The 20,320-nt window shown below is 35.4% G+C and overlaps 1 protein-coding gene across 1 annotated transcript in view; it reads left to right on the top strand.

Moving 5' to 3' along the window:
- LOC102803045 (uncharacterized) overlaps nt 1-14,101 on the top strand; it is a 40,234-nt gene extending 26,133 nt beyond the window's left edge. Inside the window, exon 2 of the mRNA XM_085499912.1 lies at nt 7,513-14,101. Within this exon, the coding sequence (XP_085356038.1) occupies nt 7,513-13,013 (5,501 nt within the window). The 3' untranslated portion in view covers nt 13,014-14,101. The remainder of the gene's footprint in view (nt 1-7,512) is intronic.
- Nucleotides 14,102-20,320: the final 6,219 nt, after the last annotated feature.

Here is a 20,320-nt window from a genome sequence, read left to right as displayed (position 1 = left end):
TTTTTAGGGGCTCAAGCCCATAGGGCGAGGCCCCTATTCTTATCGTCTGTTTTTTTTTTCTTTCTTCCTTCCTTCTTTCTTTCTTCTTCTTTCTTCTTCTTTCTTCCGTAACTTTTTTCGTCAAGCTGTTTGTCAAAACTGCTGAACTGAATAGTCTGAAAATGCTCTATGCTGATAGTCCCTAATGTGAACTAGTGCAACATGCTTTCAGAATTTCGATTGGCCAATTAGTTTGACAGCCATATTGGATTGAAAATTAACCGGAAGTGGCTATTTCACCACTTTCTGAGGGTCTAGGCGTCTAGATTTTTTTATGGTATATAGCACAACTCATGTGTAATAAATATCAGCAATAAAAACTTTAGCGGTCACGTGACTTTTCTCGCCATTTTGTTTTTTCTAAAAATGGCAAAAAACACTTAACAATCTTCTTCTTCAGAACCGCCGAGTGAAATGCTCTCATATTTAGTATTTAGCTTCTATATATTAAGCACAATTATGTTTCAAAAAGTTGTTATGATTGGTCACATGGTTTGGTCGCCATTTTGGATTTCTTCTAAACAGGAAGTAGTTTTTTACTCATGCCACACTTGAGAGATTATTTTCAATTTTGCTTCATGGCATCTCTAAACCGAACTCTTTCAGAAACCTCCAAAAGATTTCAGATCAGTCGCATGGTTTGACCGCCATTTTGGATTTTAGGCAAAATTGACCAAAAGTTTGGGTATTTGTTTCTCAGAGGTGATTCAACGAATCTACTAGATGTTTTTATATTTACCATGCCTGCCCTCAACTCCATATGAAAAAAAATAATATATTTTGGATAAGTCACGTGGTTTGGCCGCCATCTTGGATTTTGTGAAAATAGAAATTATGCAATTACATGTTTTGTATTAGTCTGATTTCTTTCAAATTTTGTATGTGCATTTGTGTCATCAGATACATCATTTTGCCCCAATAGCACACTGCTAGGCCACGTGACTGGGCACCCATGGGGTGGGGGCTTCTAACCTCATTAATATGCATAACTGTTATAACTCAAGCACTGTTGTAGTTAGGAAGATGAATCCTGTGTTATTATGACAACGTTGAACAAGAGATTTGATTAAAATAACAAATGACCATATATGGTCATGTGAACTCATTAATATGCATAACTGTTATATCCCAAGCACTGTTGCAGGTAGGAAGATGAAACCTGTGTTATTATGATGATGTTAAACAAGAGATTTGATTAAAATAACAGATGACCATATATGGTTATGTGAGCTCATTAATATGCGTAAGCATTATATCTTAAACACTGTTGCAGTTAGGAAGATGAATCCTGTGTTATTATGACAACAGTGAACAAGAGATTTGATTAAAATAACAGATGACCATATATGGTCATGTGAGCTCATTAATATGCATAGCAATCATATCTAAAACACTGTCGCAGAGCAGGACATGTAACTAGTGTCATTATGAAGACATTGAATGAAAGATGTAACTGACATTAGAAATGGCTATATATGATTATGTAATCTCATTATTGTGCATAAGAACATGGCTCATTATATATCCTGAAAACCATATTTCGATAACCAAACCAGGTAAATACATGGTACCAACTTCATTTTGACCTCATGTTACTGATAATTCAAGCTACCTGATTGTCTAACATGTGACCTCATTGATTATGAAACAGAATCTTGTCAGCTTGGGCCCCGGTGACGCCGCTTGTGGCTTTAATTTCTTCTTTCCTTCTTTCTTCCGTAACTTTTTTCGTCAAGCCGTTTGGGAAAACCGCTGAACAGAATGGTCCGATAATTCTCTATACTGATAGTCCCTAATGTGAACTGGTGCAACAAGCTTTCAGAATTTTGATTGGTCAATTAGTTTGGCAGCCATATTGGTATAAAATAAAACCGGAAGTGGCTGTTTGACCACTTTCTGAAGGTCTAGGCGTCTAGATTTTTTTTATGGTATATAGTACAACTCATGTGTAATAAACACCAGCAATAAAAACTTTAGCGGTCATGTGACTTTTCCCGCCATTTTGTTTTTCCTAAAAACGGCAAAAAACACTTAAAAATCTTCTTCTTCAGAACCACCAAGCAGAATGCTCTCATATGTAGTATTTAGCTTCTATATATGAATCTCATTTACGTTTGAAAACAATTTTACGATTGGTCACGTGGTTTGGCCACCATTTTGGATTTCTTCTAAACAGGAAGTAGTTTTTTACTCTGGCAACACTTGAGGGATTATTTTCAATTTGCTTCATGGCATCTGTGTATCAAACCCTTTCAGAAACCTAAAAAATATTTCAGATCACTCACATGGTTTGGCCGCCATTTTGGATTTTAAGCAAAATTGACCAAAAGTTTGGGTATTTGTTTCTCAGAGACGATTCAACCAATCTACATGTACTAGATGTTTTTATATTTACCATGCCTGGCCTTAGCTCCATATGAGAAAAATAATATTATTTTGATCAGTCACATGGTTTGGCCGCCATCTTGGATTTTGTGAAAATAGAAATTATGCAACTACATGTTTTGTATTTTTGTTTTGTAGTCTGATTTCTTTCAAATTTTGTATGTGCATTTGTGTCATCAGATGCATCATTTTGTCCCAATAGCACACTGTTAGGCCTCGTGGCTGGGCACCCATGGGGTGGGGGCTTCTAACCTCATTAATATGCATAACTGTCATAACTCAAGCACTGTTGTAGTTAGGATGATGAATCATGTGTTATTATGACAACGTTGAACAAGAGATTCGATTAAAATAACAAATGACCATATATGGTCATGTGAGCTCTTTAATATGCATAACTGTCATATCTCAAACACTGTTGCAGTTAGGAAGTGGAATCCTGTGTTATTATGACAACATTGAACAAAAGATTTGATTAAAATAACAGATGACCATATCTAGTCATGTGAGCTCATTAATATGCGTAATCGTTATATCTCAAACACTGTTGTAGTTAGGGTGATGAATCCTGTGTTATTATGACAACATTTAACAATTGATTTCATTAAAATAACAGATTACCATATATGGTCATGTGAACTCATTAATATGCATAACCATTATATCTTAAACACTGTTGCAGTTAGGAAGATGAATCCTGTGTTATTATGACAACAGTGAACAAGAGATTTGATTAAAAATAACAGATGACCATATATGGTCATGTGAACTCATTAATATGCAAAGCAGTCATATCTAAAACACTGTCGCAGAGCAGAATATGTAACAAGTGTCATTATGAAGACATTGATGAAAGATGTAACTGACATTAGAAATGGCTATATATGATTATGTAATCTCATTATTGTGCATGGCTCATTATATGTCCTGAAAACCATATTTCGATAACCAAACCAGGTTAATACATGGTACCAACTTCATTTTGACCTCATGTTACTGATAATTCAAGCTACCTGATAGTCTAACATGTGAACATGTGACCACATTAATTATGAAACAGAATCTTGTCAGCTTGGGCCCCGGTGACGCCGCTTGCGGCTTTAATTAGGGGCCCAAGCCCAAAGGGCGAGGCCCCTATTCTTATTGTCCGGTTTTTAGGGGCCCAAGCCCGAAGGGCGAGGCCCCTATTCTTATTGTCCGGTTTTTTAGTGGCCCAAGCCTGTAGGGCGTGGCCCCTATTCTTATCGTCCGTTTTTAGGGGCCCAAGCCCAAAGGGCGAGGCCCCTATTATTATCGTTCAGTTTTTTCTTTCTTTCTTTCTTTCTTCCGTAACTTTTTTCGTCAAGCCGTTTGAGAAAACTGCTGAACTGAATAGTCTGAAAATGCTCTATACTTATAGTCCCTAATGTGAACTAGTGCAACATGCTTTCAGAATTTTGATTGGTCGATTAGTTTGGCAGCCATATTGGATTGAAATAAAACCGGAAGTGGCTGTTTGACCACTTTCTTAGGGTCTAGGCGTCTAGATTTTTTTATGGCATATAGTACAACTCATGTGTAATAGATATCAGCAATAAAAACTTTAACGGTCATGTGACTTTTCCCGCCATTTTGTTTTTCCTAAAAACGACAAAAAACGCTTAAAAATCTTCTTCTTCAGAACCACCAAGCAGAATGCTCTCATATGTAGTATTTATCTTCTATATATGAATCCCATTTATGTTTGAAAAAATTATTGTGATTGGTCACGTGGTTTGGCCGCCATATCGGGTTTCTTCTAAACAGGAAGTAGTTTTTTTACTCATGCCACACTTGAGAGATTATTTTCCATATTGCTGTATGGCATCTCTATATCAATCTCTTTCAGAAACCTAAAAAAGATTTCAGATCAGTCACATGGTTTGGCCACCATCTTGGATTTTAAGCAAAATTGTCCAAAAGTTTGGGTATTTGTTTCTCAGAGGTGATTCAACCAATCTACTAGATGTTTTTATATTTACCATGCCTAGCCTTAGCTACATATGAGAAAAATAATATTATTATGATCAGTCACATGGTTTGGCCGCCATCTTGGATTTTATGAAAACAAATCTTGTGCAATTACATGTGTTGTATTGGTCCGATTTGGATAAAATTGTATATGTGCATACTACTCTTGAGATGCATCCTTTCAACTGAATGGCACGTGGCTGGGTTTTGTCGCTGGGCGCCTAAGGGGTGGGGGCTTCTAACCTCATTAATATGCATAACTGATATATCTCAAGCACTGTTGGAGTTAGGAAGATGAAACCTGTGTTATTATGACAACATTAAACAATTGATTTCATTAAAATAACAGATGACCATATATGGTCATGTGAACTCATTAATATGCATAACCATTATATTTTAAACACTGTTGTAGTTAGGAAGATGAATCCTGTGTTATTATGACAACAGTGAACAAGAGATTTGATAAAAATAACAGATGACCGTATATGGTCATGTGAACTTATTAATATGCATAGCAGTCATATCTAAAACACTGTCGCAGAGCAGGACATTTAACTCGTGTCATTATGAAGACATTGAATGAAAGATGTAACTAACATTAGAAATGGCTATATATGATTATGTGATCTCATTATTGTGCATAAAAACATGGCTTATTTTATATCCTGAAAACCATATTTCGATAACCAAACCAGGTAAATACATGGTACCAATTTCATTTTGATCTCATGTTACTGATAATTCAAGCTACCTGATTGTCTAACATGTGATCTCATTAATTATGAAACAGAATCTTGTCAGCTTGGGCCCCGGTGACGCCGCTTGCGGCTTTAATTACTTTTGTTATTAATGCATTTTTATCTTATTATTTTACTTTGATTTTGAGATTTTTTTTTTAATTCCACCCTACATACATCTGATCCGACGCCTATGTAAGTCCCGTTCAAATCTCGCGTAAGTAACAGCCAATCACTGCCCCCTTTTATACAGACTGTCGGTTGCTTACTTTTCAGTGTAGCGATACTCTACCGGCAATCTTTCTGTACATTATATTTTGCCCACTTAAATAAACCATTAATAGAAAATTGCTAGTATATTTTTATTTACCAAAGAAATTCCACAGCATTTTACAAGTTTAGTCATTACATTGAATATTTTTTTCACTTCCAACAAATGTCTACACTTCCTGATACATCTTCGCCAGCCAAGGTTCGTTTATTCAACATCAAACACTGAGCAAGATTATCTAGAATGGAAGCAAAAAAATAAGTAAATCGTAATGATTAGAACACTGTAAACAGCTATAGTAAACAATGCAAACTGATTTTAAATTGTATAACGGTCACTGGCCCGAGATGTGTTCCAAATAAAAAATATTTTATTCCACTCCAAATCAGCTCAATTACTTTAATAAAAAGTTATTGTATAATGTACAAAATGTTGATACATTTTGATGAATATTTACAGCTACGGCTTCAATACTGTAGACGATTTTGGCCCGGTCGTCAACAAAACATCACCCGTCTCCAGGGCAAGCGACTGGAAAAAGACACCGGTGTTCGGTCGAACCGGTGTGTACAAAATCGTAACTCCCAGAATAACTACACAAAATAACGATCTAACCATTCGAGCCACAATATAAACATAAAAAATGACTTTCGTTGCATTTGACAATGATAAACTTACCGAAAAGCCGTGTTTTTCTCGGTCGCTAATGTCCATATAATCCGCTATTTTATTTGAGTGTGTTTTCCACCTGACTCTGCCCGGTGACGTCATCATGTGCGCTATAGAAGGAGGTCTGTGATTCGTCGACTAAAATCGTCGATAGTGGGTCTTGTTGAAATCTCGTTACATATCGGGTCAGATGTATGTAGGGCGGAATTAAAAAAAATCACAAAATCAAAGTAAAATAATAAAATAAAGTCATTAATAACAAAAGTAATAAAAAATAAAATTAAAATAAGTTTATACCCAAAATAATTAAAGCCTGTACACTACATCAGATTTTAATCAGATTGGTACTTGGGGTGGTCCTCTGTCAGATTTGTTAAATTTGAAATCAAAATAGGCAAATTTGGATTTTTAGTGAATATTTTTGTCATTTTTGGTAAAAAAATGTTATCTTCAACAACTAGTCTGAAGCCGTAAGTCCAAATGCTTTGATATTTGCAGCAATGGTACTTGGGGTGGTTCTCTGTCAGATTTGTTAAATTTGTGTCAAAATATGCAAATTTGGATTTTTAGTGAATATTTTTGGTAAAATTTTTTATTTTGGACAACTGGTCCTAAACCGTAAGTCCAATTGCTTTCATATTTGCAGCAAGGATATGTGGGGTGGTCCTCTGTCAGATTTGTTAAATCTGTATCAAAATATGCAAATTTGGATTTTCAGTGAATAGTTTTGTCATTTTTAGTAAAAAATGTTATTTTCGACAACTAGTCCGAAACCGCAAGTCCAAATGCTTTCATATTTGCAGCAATGGTACTTGGGGTGGTTCTCTGTCAGATTTGTTAAATTTGTGTCAAAATATGCAAATTTGGATTTTTACTGAATATTTTTGTCATTTTTGGTAAAAAATGGTATTTTCGAGAACTATTCTGAAACCATCAACCACAATGCCACTTTACTGATTCTTGTTCCATGATAATGAAGACAACGGAGCTATTTCGACCATCAGGTGGCTTGTTGTAATAATGTAGCAGGATATTATTTTTGCTAGGAAAATTTTGATGGCTATAAAAACCTATCAAACCTGTACATTCTTTATTTTTGTGAAGCAATGTTAGTTTTAAGGTCACATGACTCTTTATAAAATCTTGTTTTTTATGTTTATTCACAATTTTAGTGTCACTGTGGTCACAAACTATTGTTGGTAGGACTTAACATTTAAGTATTTGCTCTATTAAAAGCTTATTTTCAATAGATGTGAATATCAACCAAAAATTTGTTGCACACCGATCATTAAAATATTACCTATTTGGGCCCTAAAAACATCTTAGTAAGTTATACATACACTGCTAATAGAGAAAATAGGGTTCACTTAGTCAAACCATTAACATAAATCTGTATTTTTTCTTATTCTCTCCTACTAGATTTTATGACAAGGAGTATCCAGGTAGAAATAGAGTTGGAAGCAGATGAAAAAATCCAGGAAATTTCAAAATACAGTAAATCTGGAAATGGTAGCAGGGTTCATAGTCCAGATATTGATGATCTTTGTAGAAAGAAATTCAAGCCTATTGCACCTAAGCCTATTCTTGGAAAGGACCAACATCAGCCAGTTGTTGTGGCAACTGTTCCTGTCAAGTTTGTGTCATCATGTAATACAACACCAAGTGAAAACTCTAAGTTGAACACAATGTCCTCAGATTGCAGAACAATGGTGTTGAACTCTGGTTTTTCAGTTCTAGGGAATGCACCAATTATATTACAGTCGGGTAGCAAGCACATGGATGGTGGTATTACGAAAGTTTTTACACTTAATGCTCAAAATATGACTTCCGATGGAATTGTTCAGGTTGTCGTGCCACCGCCTAATTCAAGTATCACTGCCATGCCAAGCCCAAATATGGGCATGAATCACAGTACTCTGTTGTCGCAGACGTCTCTAAGTAATATTACTGAGCAGCAGTCGCAGGATATAAACTGGGCCAGTGCTAAAGCAATGATGAATGGTGTTCAAGCCCAGAACTACGCAGCAATGCAACAGACTCAAAGCCATGTGCCGGCAGGATTAAATATGTCAAATACAGTTGGAAATAATAATATTCCAGTGAATGCTAACCTACCTCAAAATGTGAAAGATATTCTGCGATTACGACCAAGTAAATACAAATACAGTTTGTTACTGAATAGTCCTATGTATAGCAATATTAAGACAGCTATGGGTATTACACCAATGCCTAATGCTGCTGTGATTGCAGAGAATACTTCCCAAGGTTACCAAGTTGCTAGCAATGTGTCTCATAATAATATGCCTGTTGTACCTGCATCATATGGCAATACTGCTGCTCCACTTATGTCACCTGTTTTAATAAGTGCAGTCCAGCCTACAAATGTTAGTGCTGTTCAATTATCTATGTTACCCCAGGGACAAACTGTTATGACACCAGTAATGAACCCTTCACAGCTATCTCCTGCTTTACATAGTCCTGGTATTCCAATTCAAACTTCCATCCCGCCTATATCTGCAAACACAGTAGGAACCGAGGCAAGAAACGTAAATAATTCAAATTCAGGAATATTGTATCAAAACAATAGCCAATCCCAGTCCTATGCAAGAACTATGCCTAATACCTCTGCTTTATATAGTGTGCCAAAACCAACGGGACAATATGTGCAGTCTTATGCAAGTACCAATCAACCATTAAGGACGTCTTCGCAACAAAAACATCCAAGTTTTTTTATTGATACTGACATGGTGATAAGAAACACTGCAAACATGTCTCAACCAACATTAATTCCACCTGTACATTCAGTGAATACATCAAGGATGTTGCACATTCCCCCAGTAACATCAACAGTCATTTCTGAAACCTGTACTTCCTTCAGAACTGATTCTCAGTCTGTATCTGTCTCTGAAACTAGCATCAATTCTACTGCAACAGGTTCAACCAGTCCAGCTGTAACTACATGGACACCCAAACCAAGTACACCAGTGTCCACTCATGTTGTGACAATGTATAAACCACCATCGTTGAGTACTATGATTTCCAATCTAGCAGCTCAAATGCCGTATCAGAGACTACCGTTATCACGATCACATCCTGCCCAAGCGCAACAGATTCAACAACCATTCCAATCACAGTTGCAACAGCAGCCTCAACCAGTCAGTATTTCTGGATTAAGCAGACTACCATTATCTCTTCAGGAGCCAACCCAGACAGCTACCACTATGTTTATTCCACATTTACAAAATCATTCAAGAGAAAATAGAATTCCCAGCAAAACTCTGAACACAAGCAAATTGTCCATGAGTGAAAACTCCACAATCAATAAGACGCATTGTGAAGGATTACTTTCAGTTCCAACAACTTCCACAAGACAAGTTCACATGTATCAACCAAATGCTTCTAATAGTGTTGTCAGTAACTCTAATAATAGATTTTCCTCATCTCCTGTTACAAGTAATTTGAATGTTGGTCAAAAAGTAAATGCTTCTCCTGTTCAACAGAGTCCGACAAGTTCATTATCAACAGTGTCTTCTGCGAGTTCTATTGCCCCAACAAATGGGGCATACTTTGCTCACCAAATTACTTCTACTAGTTTGATGCCCAGACCATCAATCCATCCATCGTCAACTTTTTCTCAACAAGTTGCGTCAACTGATGCGATTCCCGGACCACCAATGCAGCTCACGTCACCTTTACCAGTAACTTCCATAGTCCATGTTGCTTCTACATTGCCAGTCATATCAAGTACTTTTCATAACATAAATGCTAATAAGAATTCCTTTGTTCAATCTGCATATCCACCAACATTACAATACTCCAATGGCTACACAGGCACATCCCCAGCCCCAGCTTCAGCAGCAATACCTGTTGCAATCTCCAGACAACCCAACAGTGCTACGTTTCAAAATCTAACAAACACTATATCCAGGAATGTTCCAAATTCATTGAATTCAAATGCAGTTTCCAATGACACACCAAGGCCTGAGAATGCTAACCGCTCTCAACATCTTCATCTACCCTCAAGGACTACTCCACATGTAATACAAAATGTTCCACGATGTTTACAGTCAACGTTGATACCAATGAGTGATGGTGTCTCACAGGCTAGACAGAATTCAAGGAAATCACCTTCCTCTACAGCTTCTATTACCCTGCCGATAAGGACGTCAATTATTCCTCAGAGATCAGTATCTTCACTTCACATGGAACATCCTGCTCCACCACCACCACCTATTTCAAGATCAAATATTGCTGCCCCAGTTTGCCAGATTTCTGCTGTGTCATCAACATCAAGAAGTGATACAACATCTCTTTCATGGCCAGCACATGCAGCAGCCATATCTACTCAACACCATGTTCCTCTGGTAACTGTTACAACAGCACCAGTCAATTCCAGACTTTCAAACATCAATAATACATCATTCACTTTCTCAAACCATCCAAGGAGCTCAATGTGTTCTAGTAATGTACAATTAAATAATAACATTCCTACCACATCCAGCATTGGGACAAGTATCTCAACTATGTTTTCTCCACCCTCAATGACAATGGCTCATTCTGGATGTGCAACACAACAAAGATTACAAAGAAAATCTACCAGTGGTGGTACTCCAAGTCCATCTCAACTACCTATGAATGTAGTGTCAGAGGGACAGAGGTTCACACAGAACATAGCCAGAAATGTGCTAAGTGTACCACCGTTTGTAAATCAGTCAGGCATAGCATTCAGTCAGCAAAGGGGGAATTTAACACAAAACTCCTCTACCAACAATTCAGTGAGAAGTCCGACCATGCCAAATGCTATAGGGACTTCTGTTCAACCAGGTTTATCACCATACATTGAAAACAATGTTTGTGTTTCCAATCAATTTATCGGGAACCAATCTTCAAAAAATTCTAATCAGTTGAGTCATGGGACATCTACTCTTCAACTGCAAAATGTAACATCTGATACTTGTGTTAATAGGGACATGGATCAAATCACAAGACCAGTGGTCAGTGTTGTCAGTCCAACATCTAGTCACACAAGTCCGACAACCTCTAATAATTTACAACAAAAAACGATGCCAACTGGGCATTCTGAACAAAACCCCAGTAGCAATGTTATGCGCTTAGGACTAGATCAATCCACAGGAGTTGATGTGCCAATGCAAATGACAAATCAGACAACAATATTAAATACACTAACCCTAAGACAAAAACAAGGCAGAGGAACACGTTCCATTCAAAACAGGCAAGTACTGCCCTCACAAATAACTGGCAAACAGCTAGCAAACTCATCTGATTCAAGTTTACCTACAAGGCAACCAGAGATTTCCCAAACTGTAAATACACCAATACCAAATAAACAGACTTCCTCTAAGCATGATAAACATGATCAGAGATCTGGATCAAAGAACAGGGTGAGATCTAGTAATAAAAATGCTAAGACATCCCAGCAAGAAGGTGGTAATATACAAAAACCTCATAATCCAGTACATCAAAAATCAAACAGGGAAGATCAAACAATGTCTCCTTCTAGAAGTGACAATGGCAATAAACCTGAACCTGCTCAAGCTGCTAAATTAACTGTGCATCATAAACCACCAAACCAACAAATTCCATCATCTCTAGCGACTGATCTCATTTCTAGAGTGAATTTACCATTTATGCAGCCAATTTTTTGTAATACATCTACGCCAACGATTCCAAATCCTTTAGAAGGTTTACATCATGTACCTATGCATAGTCTTCTGCCAGACCATTCTATTCCGGGACATGTACATGCACTTCCACCACCACATCCTGCACCACCGCCTCCACCACCCCCACCACCTGTTGCTGTGGGTCCACCAGCCCCAGCCCCAACCCCATCATCACATCAGGGTCCTCCAAGTCATCTGTATGTTGGAGCACATTTCCGACCAATGCATCATCATATGTTTATGCCTCCAAGTCCAAGACAAGCTGAATTCAATCTTCTGTCACCAAGAACTTTCACTCCAGTGCATTTTCAGCAAGATGTGCCCCTTTATAATCCACCATTATCAAGTCCACCCAGTGTTACTGATAGTGTTCTAAGTATGCATTCCAACCACAGTTTAATGGACAATAGAGTCACCTCCTCATTATTGTATGAATCAACTGGTTTTCATCACCCTGCACCCCCTCCCCAACCAGCAGTAAATGCAATTTCTGAATTCCATTCTAGCCATCGTGATCTATCAGCAAGATTTGGTCAACATCACACCCTGAGAAGTGGTCCTCCAGCTTCAGCCTCTTTCTCAGATGCTGCTATAGTCAAACCTGTCAATAATGAAACTAGCAGAGAACATTCAACAGTTCATAGAGAAAGTTTTAGAACCCCCCCCTCTGAGCGCCCAAACAGTAGACAACTGCCAAATACTCGGTTTACTATTATTTCAGCGGCATCAAATACTCCAAATGTAACTAGTCCGTTCACATCTGTCTCATCAACTTCCAATCTTCCTGTGTCTAGCAATAATAACACTGTGGCAACTTCACCAACAGGTAGTGCAAGTCGCTTTGCACAGACCCATCATGATAAGTATCTACCTTTGGAATTAAGTATGACCACGCCTCCAACCCCAACAACTGAAACACCCAATCAAACAGCATCAAGTAACACACAGATTAACAACAAAGTCACCCAGCCTGATGAACCTGTCAAGTTTAGTGATACCATACTTCAGTGTAGTCGTCAAATACTGCGCGAGTCAGGTAGGACAGTTTTGTGTTGCTGGAATTGTGAGTACCATACAGCAGAGCCAAAGAAAATGCATCGCCATCAAAGATCAGAAGACAAGGCAATGAAATGTCAACTCTGCTCGTTTCAAGGCATTTCTCGTTGTGAAGTGAATCAACATTTCAAAATGGCTCATATGCAGCCAGAAAATGATCCACTTAGGGAGTCCTTTTAAAAAAAAAAAAAAGATGCACTCAGTTCTGTCACCTCCAGTGCTGAAATCTTAGAGCTGCACTTCTTGCCTATAATCATGGTATGTAGTCAAGATATGTATGGATGTTGAAATCAACACATTACGACAGACAAGTGCAAGTTATTGAAATGTTCCTGAGACAGGTTTACTGCTTCAAGTAATGGAGTAACATCATTCTGACAATCCTTACAAAAATAATTTACCTTTGTTTTCTTTAGTCTAGGGCCTCCCTAGAAAAAGAATTGCTTTTTTTAAAGTGAGGCATTTTTTTATGTAGCTAAAGTATTTTATAGTGAATTTAGCTGGTTTAATCAATTCGTCAATAGAAGTCACTGTGTAGTGGTAAAAACTTTTTTTACGGCCTTATAAATTTGGTAATTTTCTAAATAATTATATAGCCTACTGTCATTTCGTAAATACAATATTGTACTGGTACATACAATATAGTGTACACACTTGTCAGTCACTGTGTGTTCATTTTAACTTGCATGCCTTGATATACTGGTAGTGCTCTCTTTAGTTTGTTTTGTTTACTTGCTTGTATTGTCATTAGAAATGAAGGCAAGTTTTGCACTTGTCTGTATTATTGGCTTTACCTAGTTTATTCCTTTATATACCTACAAACCTTGTGAAAAGTTTACATAATTACATTGTGATGACACTTTCTTTTAAAAGTTCATTGAGAATGTAGTTTGTTGTATTGATATTATACTTATTTAAAACAAAACAAAAGTGAACTATGTTGAGGTAATTTAACTGTAACAAAAAAATGTTGGTACAAAATATTTTTATTTAATGCTTTTAAAAAATTATTGTGTGGGTTGTATCACTAAACATTTATATGGCTGTTAATGGTGGAAATCCAATGAGATACTCTCAGTTGGTCTCTCTCTTCTCTTTTAAAACCTGTGTAGGATTTATTAATTGAGGTCATACCAACTGAAGGTAGTGAAACAGCATAATATAATATTCTTTCTTTTGGTCATTCTCAATTTGAACATAAACACTAGCATCCTGATGACCATGAATGGGCATCAAAATTAAACTTTTTCTGCAATTACAGAACCAGATCTTGGTCGTGCATAGATGTATTTTGTTCAAACATGTTGCATACATGCACATTGCACATGTATAATAGTACCTTGTTAGATGTCATTTTATTTATTGACTCCCATGTGCGAAGCACATAATGGGAGTCTTTGCTGTTAGTGTGTGTGTATGTGTGTCCGACTGTTCCACTGCTATCTCAAGAACCATACATCGGTTTTTGATGAAACTTGGTGCATAGATGCTCTGGGCCAATGCGCAGATTTGATTAGGTTTTGGTAAAAATCCATGCTCGTTAATTACCTAATTTGCATGATAATTAGCTAATTTTTAGCTGTTCTATGACTGTTCCACTGATATCTAAAGAACCACTCATTGGATTTTGATGAAACTTGGTACATAGATGCTCTGAACATATGCGTAGATTTGACAAGTTTTTGGTAAAAATCTGTGCATATTAATTACCTAATTTGCATGATAATTAGCTGATTTTTAGCTGTTCCATGATTGTTCCACTGATATCTAAACAACCACTTATTGGATTTTGATGAAACTTTGTACATACATGCTCTGAACTAATGCTAGGTTTTGATTAGTTTTTGGTAATAATCCGTAGATACTAATTACCTAATTTGCATAATGATTAGTCAATTTTCGGTTTTTCCACTGATATCTCAAGTACTAATCATCACATTTCAATGAAACTTGGTACATAGATGTCATATGACACTGCACAGACCTGGTAGTTTTTATGGTAATATCAGTACACATTAATTACTTAATTTGCATAATTAATTAATTTTCAGCATTTGATATAAGTACTAATCATCACATTTCAATGAAACTTGGTACATAGATGTCATATGACACTCCACATACCTGATAGTTTTTATCCTAATATCAGTACATATAAATTACCTAATTTGCATAATTAATTTTCAGCATTTGATATAAGTAGTGAGCATTACATTTCAATGAAACTTGGTACTTACATACTTGAGGACTATGCAGAAATTGTTTCCGATAAATATTTGTGCATATTAATCACCTAATTTGCATAATTAGTTAATTTTCAGCTTTTCCACGGGTATCTCAAGTACTAATCATCGCATTTCAATGAAACTTGGTACATAGATCCTTTAGGACTATGCAGAGACCTGATTAGTTTTAGGGTAAATAATTGTGCATATTAATTAACTAATTTGCATAATTTTCAGCTTTTCTACTGATATCTAAAGTACTAATCATCACATTTCAATGAATCTAGAATTATGCAGATCCAATTAGTTTCCAGTAAATATTTGTGCATATTAATCACCTAATTTGCATAATTAACCAACTTTCACACTGATATCTCAGGTACTAAACATCACATATCAATGAATGTACATGGATGCTGTAGGACAATAGACAGACCTGGATAATTGTGGGTTAAAATCTGTACATATTAATTACCTAATTTGCATAATTAACCAATTAATCAGCTTTCACACTGATATCTAAAGTACTAATTATTCCATTTCAATGAAACTTAGTACAAAGATGCTCTAGGACAATGTACAAACCTAATTAGTTTGGGGTCAAAATCTGTTCAAATTAATTCCCTAATAAGCATAATAATTCATAATTTGTTGGTTCTAATCACATTTCAATTAAACTTGGAAACATAGATTTTCTGTTGCATTGCGCAGACCTCATTAGTTTTACACTCAAATCTGTTCATATTCATTTTCTGATTTGCATAATTAGTTTTCAGCTAAGTAATTTCGAATTATATTTAATGTGTCTCCAATACTCTCAGCACATGGGAGTTCTTTCTAAGCTTTCTTTGATTCGACTTGCAGCCATTTTGTTTTAATGCATGTCGTTTCAGAACCTTATCTGGCATATTTTGGGCTATCACATTCAAACTTTATGCATACATTGTACATAATGTCACATGTGTTCAATTTAAGAAAGTCAAATGGCAGCCATTTTATTTCCTTGACTAATTGTAATCGATCTTTACACATGTAGACATGTCACACATATTCACATGCATTTGTTCCGATTCCAAATAGTTGTCTCATTTCAGTTTTGTTGACTATTGTCCTGATATGGATAGTGTCATGTCAACAACATGTCTCATTTGCTCAGAATACTATGGAACATTAATATTAAATGTGTTAATAATCTACTTTAAACCACTGATATTATGCTTAATCTGTTTAAAATCTGAAAACGAAATTGAGAATACACTTTGTTTACTGCCACTGTACTGAGTAAATTGTATTATAGATACTAGCCATATGTGAGAAGATGCTGCCTTGGTCATGTAATTGGTTCCCGTTCGGACGTAGTCCGAAAACTGGGGTTATGGATTGGCCTTTATGCGTGCGTGCGTCCATCCATCTGTCTGTGCGTCCATTCGTTCGTCTGGACCTGTATCTTACACATGCCTGGACCAATCACACATACATAATATTATACATATGCACATCAATTAGTTCTGATTCAAGATGGCAGAATGTTTGCCATTTTTGTGCTAAAAAAAATCATCAAAGTCGAGCTTTTATGGATGGATTTTGTTCAAACTTGATATACGTTGGACATTATGGAATCTTGATGCATGTCAGTTTATTTTTCAGATCCGCTGTAAAATGGCCGACTGCTAGCCATTTTGTTTTAATGAATAAATGCAGTTCTAGTGCCATATCTCTGCCATGCTTTGACTGATTATGTTCAAATTAATATATTCGATATACATCATGACATAGATATATTGGTTTGACAGATTCAAAATGGCCAAATGACAGCCATTTTTGTGCTGAAAAATCATCAAAAATCAAGCATTTCTGGCATTCCAGAACTGGATCTTGGCGTTTATGGATGGATTTTGTTCAAACTTGGTACATACATACATGCATACATACGTTATGGGACCTTGATGCACATTATTCTATTTTTCAGATCAAATTTAAAATGGCTGACTGGCGATCATTTTGTTTTAATGAATGCAGTTCTAGTGCATATCTCTGTCATGCTTTGACTGATTATGTTCAAATGTTATATAATCGTTTTACATCATGTTATAGATAGATAGATGTATTCAAAATGGCCAACTGGTGGCCATTTTGTTTTAATTAATGCTGTTCCAGAGCAATATTTCTCAGTATGGACAAGATGGCAATCATTTTAATGTTAAAAAATCATCATAATCAAGATCATCTTGTGGATTCATATCTCTGACATGTTTATGTTTCAACTATATTACTATAAACAAAATTGTGTCTTAAATTTGATAACTAACAGGGACTGTGCCATGCATTGCTTGTTATCCGATTCTTTGGATGTACTGTGAAAACCCTTATTGCACCAAGAGACTGATAAATTTTGTTTTATAAATGTTTTGTTGTAGAGGTCGTGAATGGAAACTGTATTTGATTTAATATTTCCAGTTGACATTGTTTGGTTTACACTGGTCGCTTTGAATAAAATATTGTGCAAATTACTAAGGAAAATATTGTTTAATTTGTGGCCGGAAAATTGCTTGGACTTTTGGTTGGCATTTGCAGCGTGATAGTTACAACATTTATTGTTCAAAATTTAGACGAAATGAAGCCTCACATTTATACTTTTTCAATATGATATGATGTATTTTACGCATACATACATTACTAAATGATATAATGCATTCAATGCTGCTGCATCTGTAAAGGACCTGTAACAAATGCACACAATTTAAATGTATTTTACGCATACATACATTATTAAATGATATAATGCATTCAATGTTGCTGCATCTGTAGAGGACCTGTAACAAATACACACAATTTAAATGTATTTTACGCATACATACATTATTAAATGATATAATGCATTCAATGCTGCTGCATTTGTACAGGACCTGTAACAAATACACACAATTTAAATGTATTTTACGCATACATACATTATTAAATGATATAATGCATTCAATGCTGCTGCATCTGTAGAGGACCTGTAACAAATACACACAATTTAAATGTATTTTACGCATACATACATTATTAAATGATATAATGCATTCAATGTTGCTGCATCTGTACAGGACCTGTAACAAATACACACAATTTAAATGTATTTTACGCATACATACATTATTAAATGATATAATGCATTCAATGTTGCTGCATTTGTACAGGACCTGTAACAAATACACACAATTTAAATGTATTTTACGCATACATACATTATTAAATGATATAATGCATTCAATGTTGCTGCATCTGTAGAGGACCTGTAACAAATGCACACAATTTAAATGTATTTTACGCATACATACATTATTAAATGATATAATGCATTCAATGTTGCTGCATCTGTAGAGGACCTGTAACAAATGCACACAATTTAAATGTATTTTACGCATACATATATTATTAAATGATATAATGCATTCAATGTTGCTGCATCTGTACAGGACCTGTAACAAATGCACACAATTTAAATGTATTTTACGCATACATACATTATTAAATGATATAATGCATTCAATGTTGCTGCATCTGTAGAGGACCTGTAACAAATGCACACAATTTAAATGTATTTTACGCATACATATATTATTAAATGATATAATGCATTCAATGTTGCTGCATCTGTACAGGACCTGTAACAAATGCACACAATTTAAATGTATTTTACGCATACATACATTATTAAATGATATAATGCATTCAATGCTGCTGCATCTGTAGAGGACCTGTAACAAATACACACAATTTAAATGTATTTTACGCATACATACATTATTAAATGATATAATGCATTCAATGTTGCTGCATCTGTAGAGGACCTGTAACAAATACACACAATTTAAATGTATTTTACGCATACCGGTACATACATTATTAAATGATATAATGCATTCAATGTTGCTGCATCTGTACAGGACCTGTAACAAATATACACAATTTAAATGTATTTTACGCATACATACATTATTAAATGATATAATGCATTCAATGCTGCTGCATCTGTAGAGGACGTGTAACAAATACACACAATTTAAATGTATTTTACGCATACATACATTATTAAATGATATAATGCATTCAATGTTGCTGCATCTGTAGAGGACCTGTAACAAATACACACAATTTAAATGTATTTTACGCATACATACATTATTAAATGATATAATGCATTCAATGTTGCTGCATCTGTACAGGACCTGTAACAAATGCACACAATTTAAATGTATTTTACGCATACATACATTATTAAATGATATAATGCATTCAATGTTGCTGCATCTGTAGAGGACCTGTAACAAATACACACAATTTAAATGTATTTTACGCATACCGGTACATACATTATTAAATGATATAATGCATTCAATGTTGCTGCATCTGTACAGGACCTGTAACAAATATACACAATTTAAATGTATTTTACGCATACATACATTATTAAATGATATAATGCATTCAATGCTGCTGCATCTGTAGAGGACGTGTAACAAATACACACAATTTAAATGTATTTTACGCATACATACATTATTAAATGATATAATGCATTCAATGTTGCTGCATCTGTAGAGGACCTGTAACAAATACACACAATTTAAATGTATTTTACGCATACATACATTATTAAATGATATAATGCATTCAATGTTGCTGCATCTGTACAGGACCTGTAACAAATGCACACAATTTAAATGTATTTTACGCATACATACATTATTAAATGATATAATGCATTCAATGCTGCTGCATCTGTAGAGGACCTGTAACAAATACACACAATTTAAATGTATTTTACGCATACATACATTATTAAATGATATAATGCATTCAATGCTGCTGCATCTGTAGAGGACCTGTAACAAATACACACAATTTAAATGTATTTTACGCATACATACATTATTAAATGATATAATGCATTCAATGTTGCTGCATCTGTACAGGACCTGTAACAAATACACAAAATTTAAATGTATTTTACGCATACATACATTATTAAATGATATAATGCATTCAATGCTGCTGCATCTGTACAGGACCTGTAACAAATACACACAATTTAAATAAATTATGCATGCCCTTGTATTGATATTTAGCTCTGCTGTCGACTTTGTCGAGCGAAGCTTATCATATGAGTGATTGTCCGTCGTCAATGTTTTACTTTTTCGACTTCTTCTTGAAAACTGCAAGCCTGAATGCTATGATACTTGGTGTGTATGTACCTGGTGTAGATCTCTTAGATTT

This window comes from Saccoglossus kowalevskii, chromosome 6 (genome assembly GCF_978046115.1).
Source record: "Saccoglossus kowalevskii chromosome 6, keSacKowa6.1, whole genome shotgun sequence".
Taxonomy (NCBI): Eukaryota; Metazoa; Hemichordata; class Enteropneusta; family Harrimaniidae; genus Saccoglossus; species Saccoglossus kowalevskii.
This window is presented reverse-complemented; position numbering and strand designations above follow the sequence as displayed.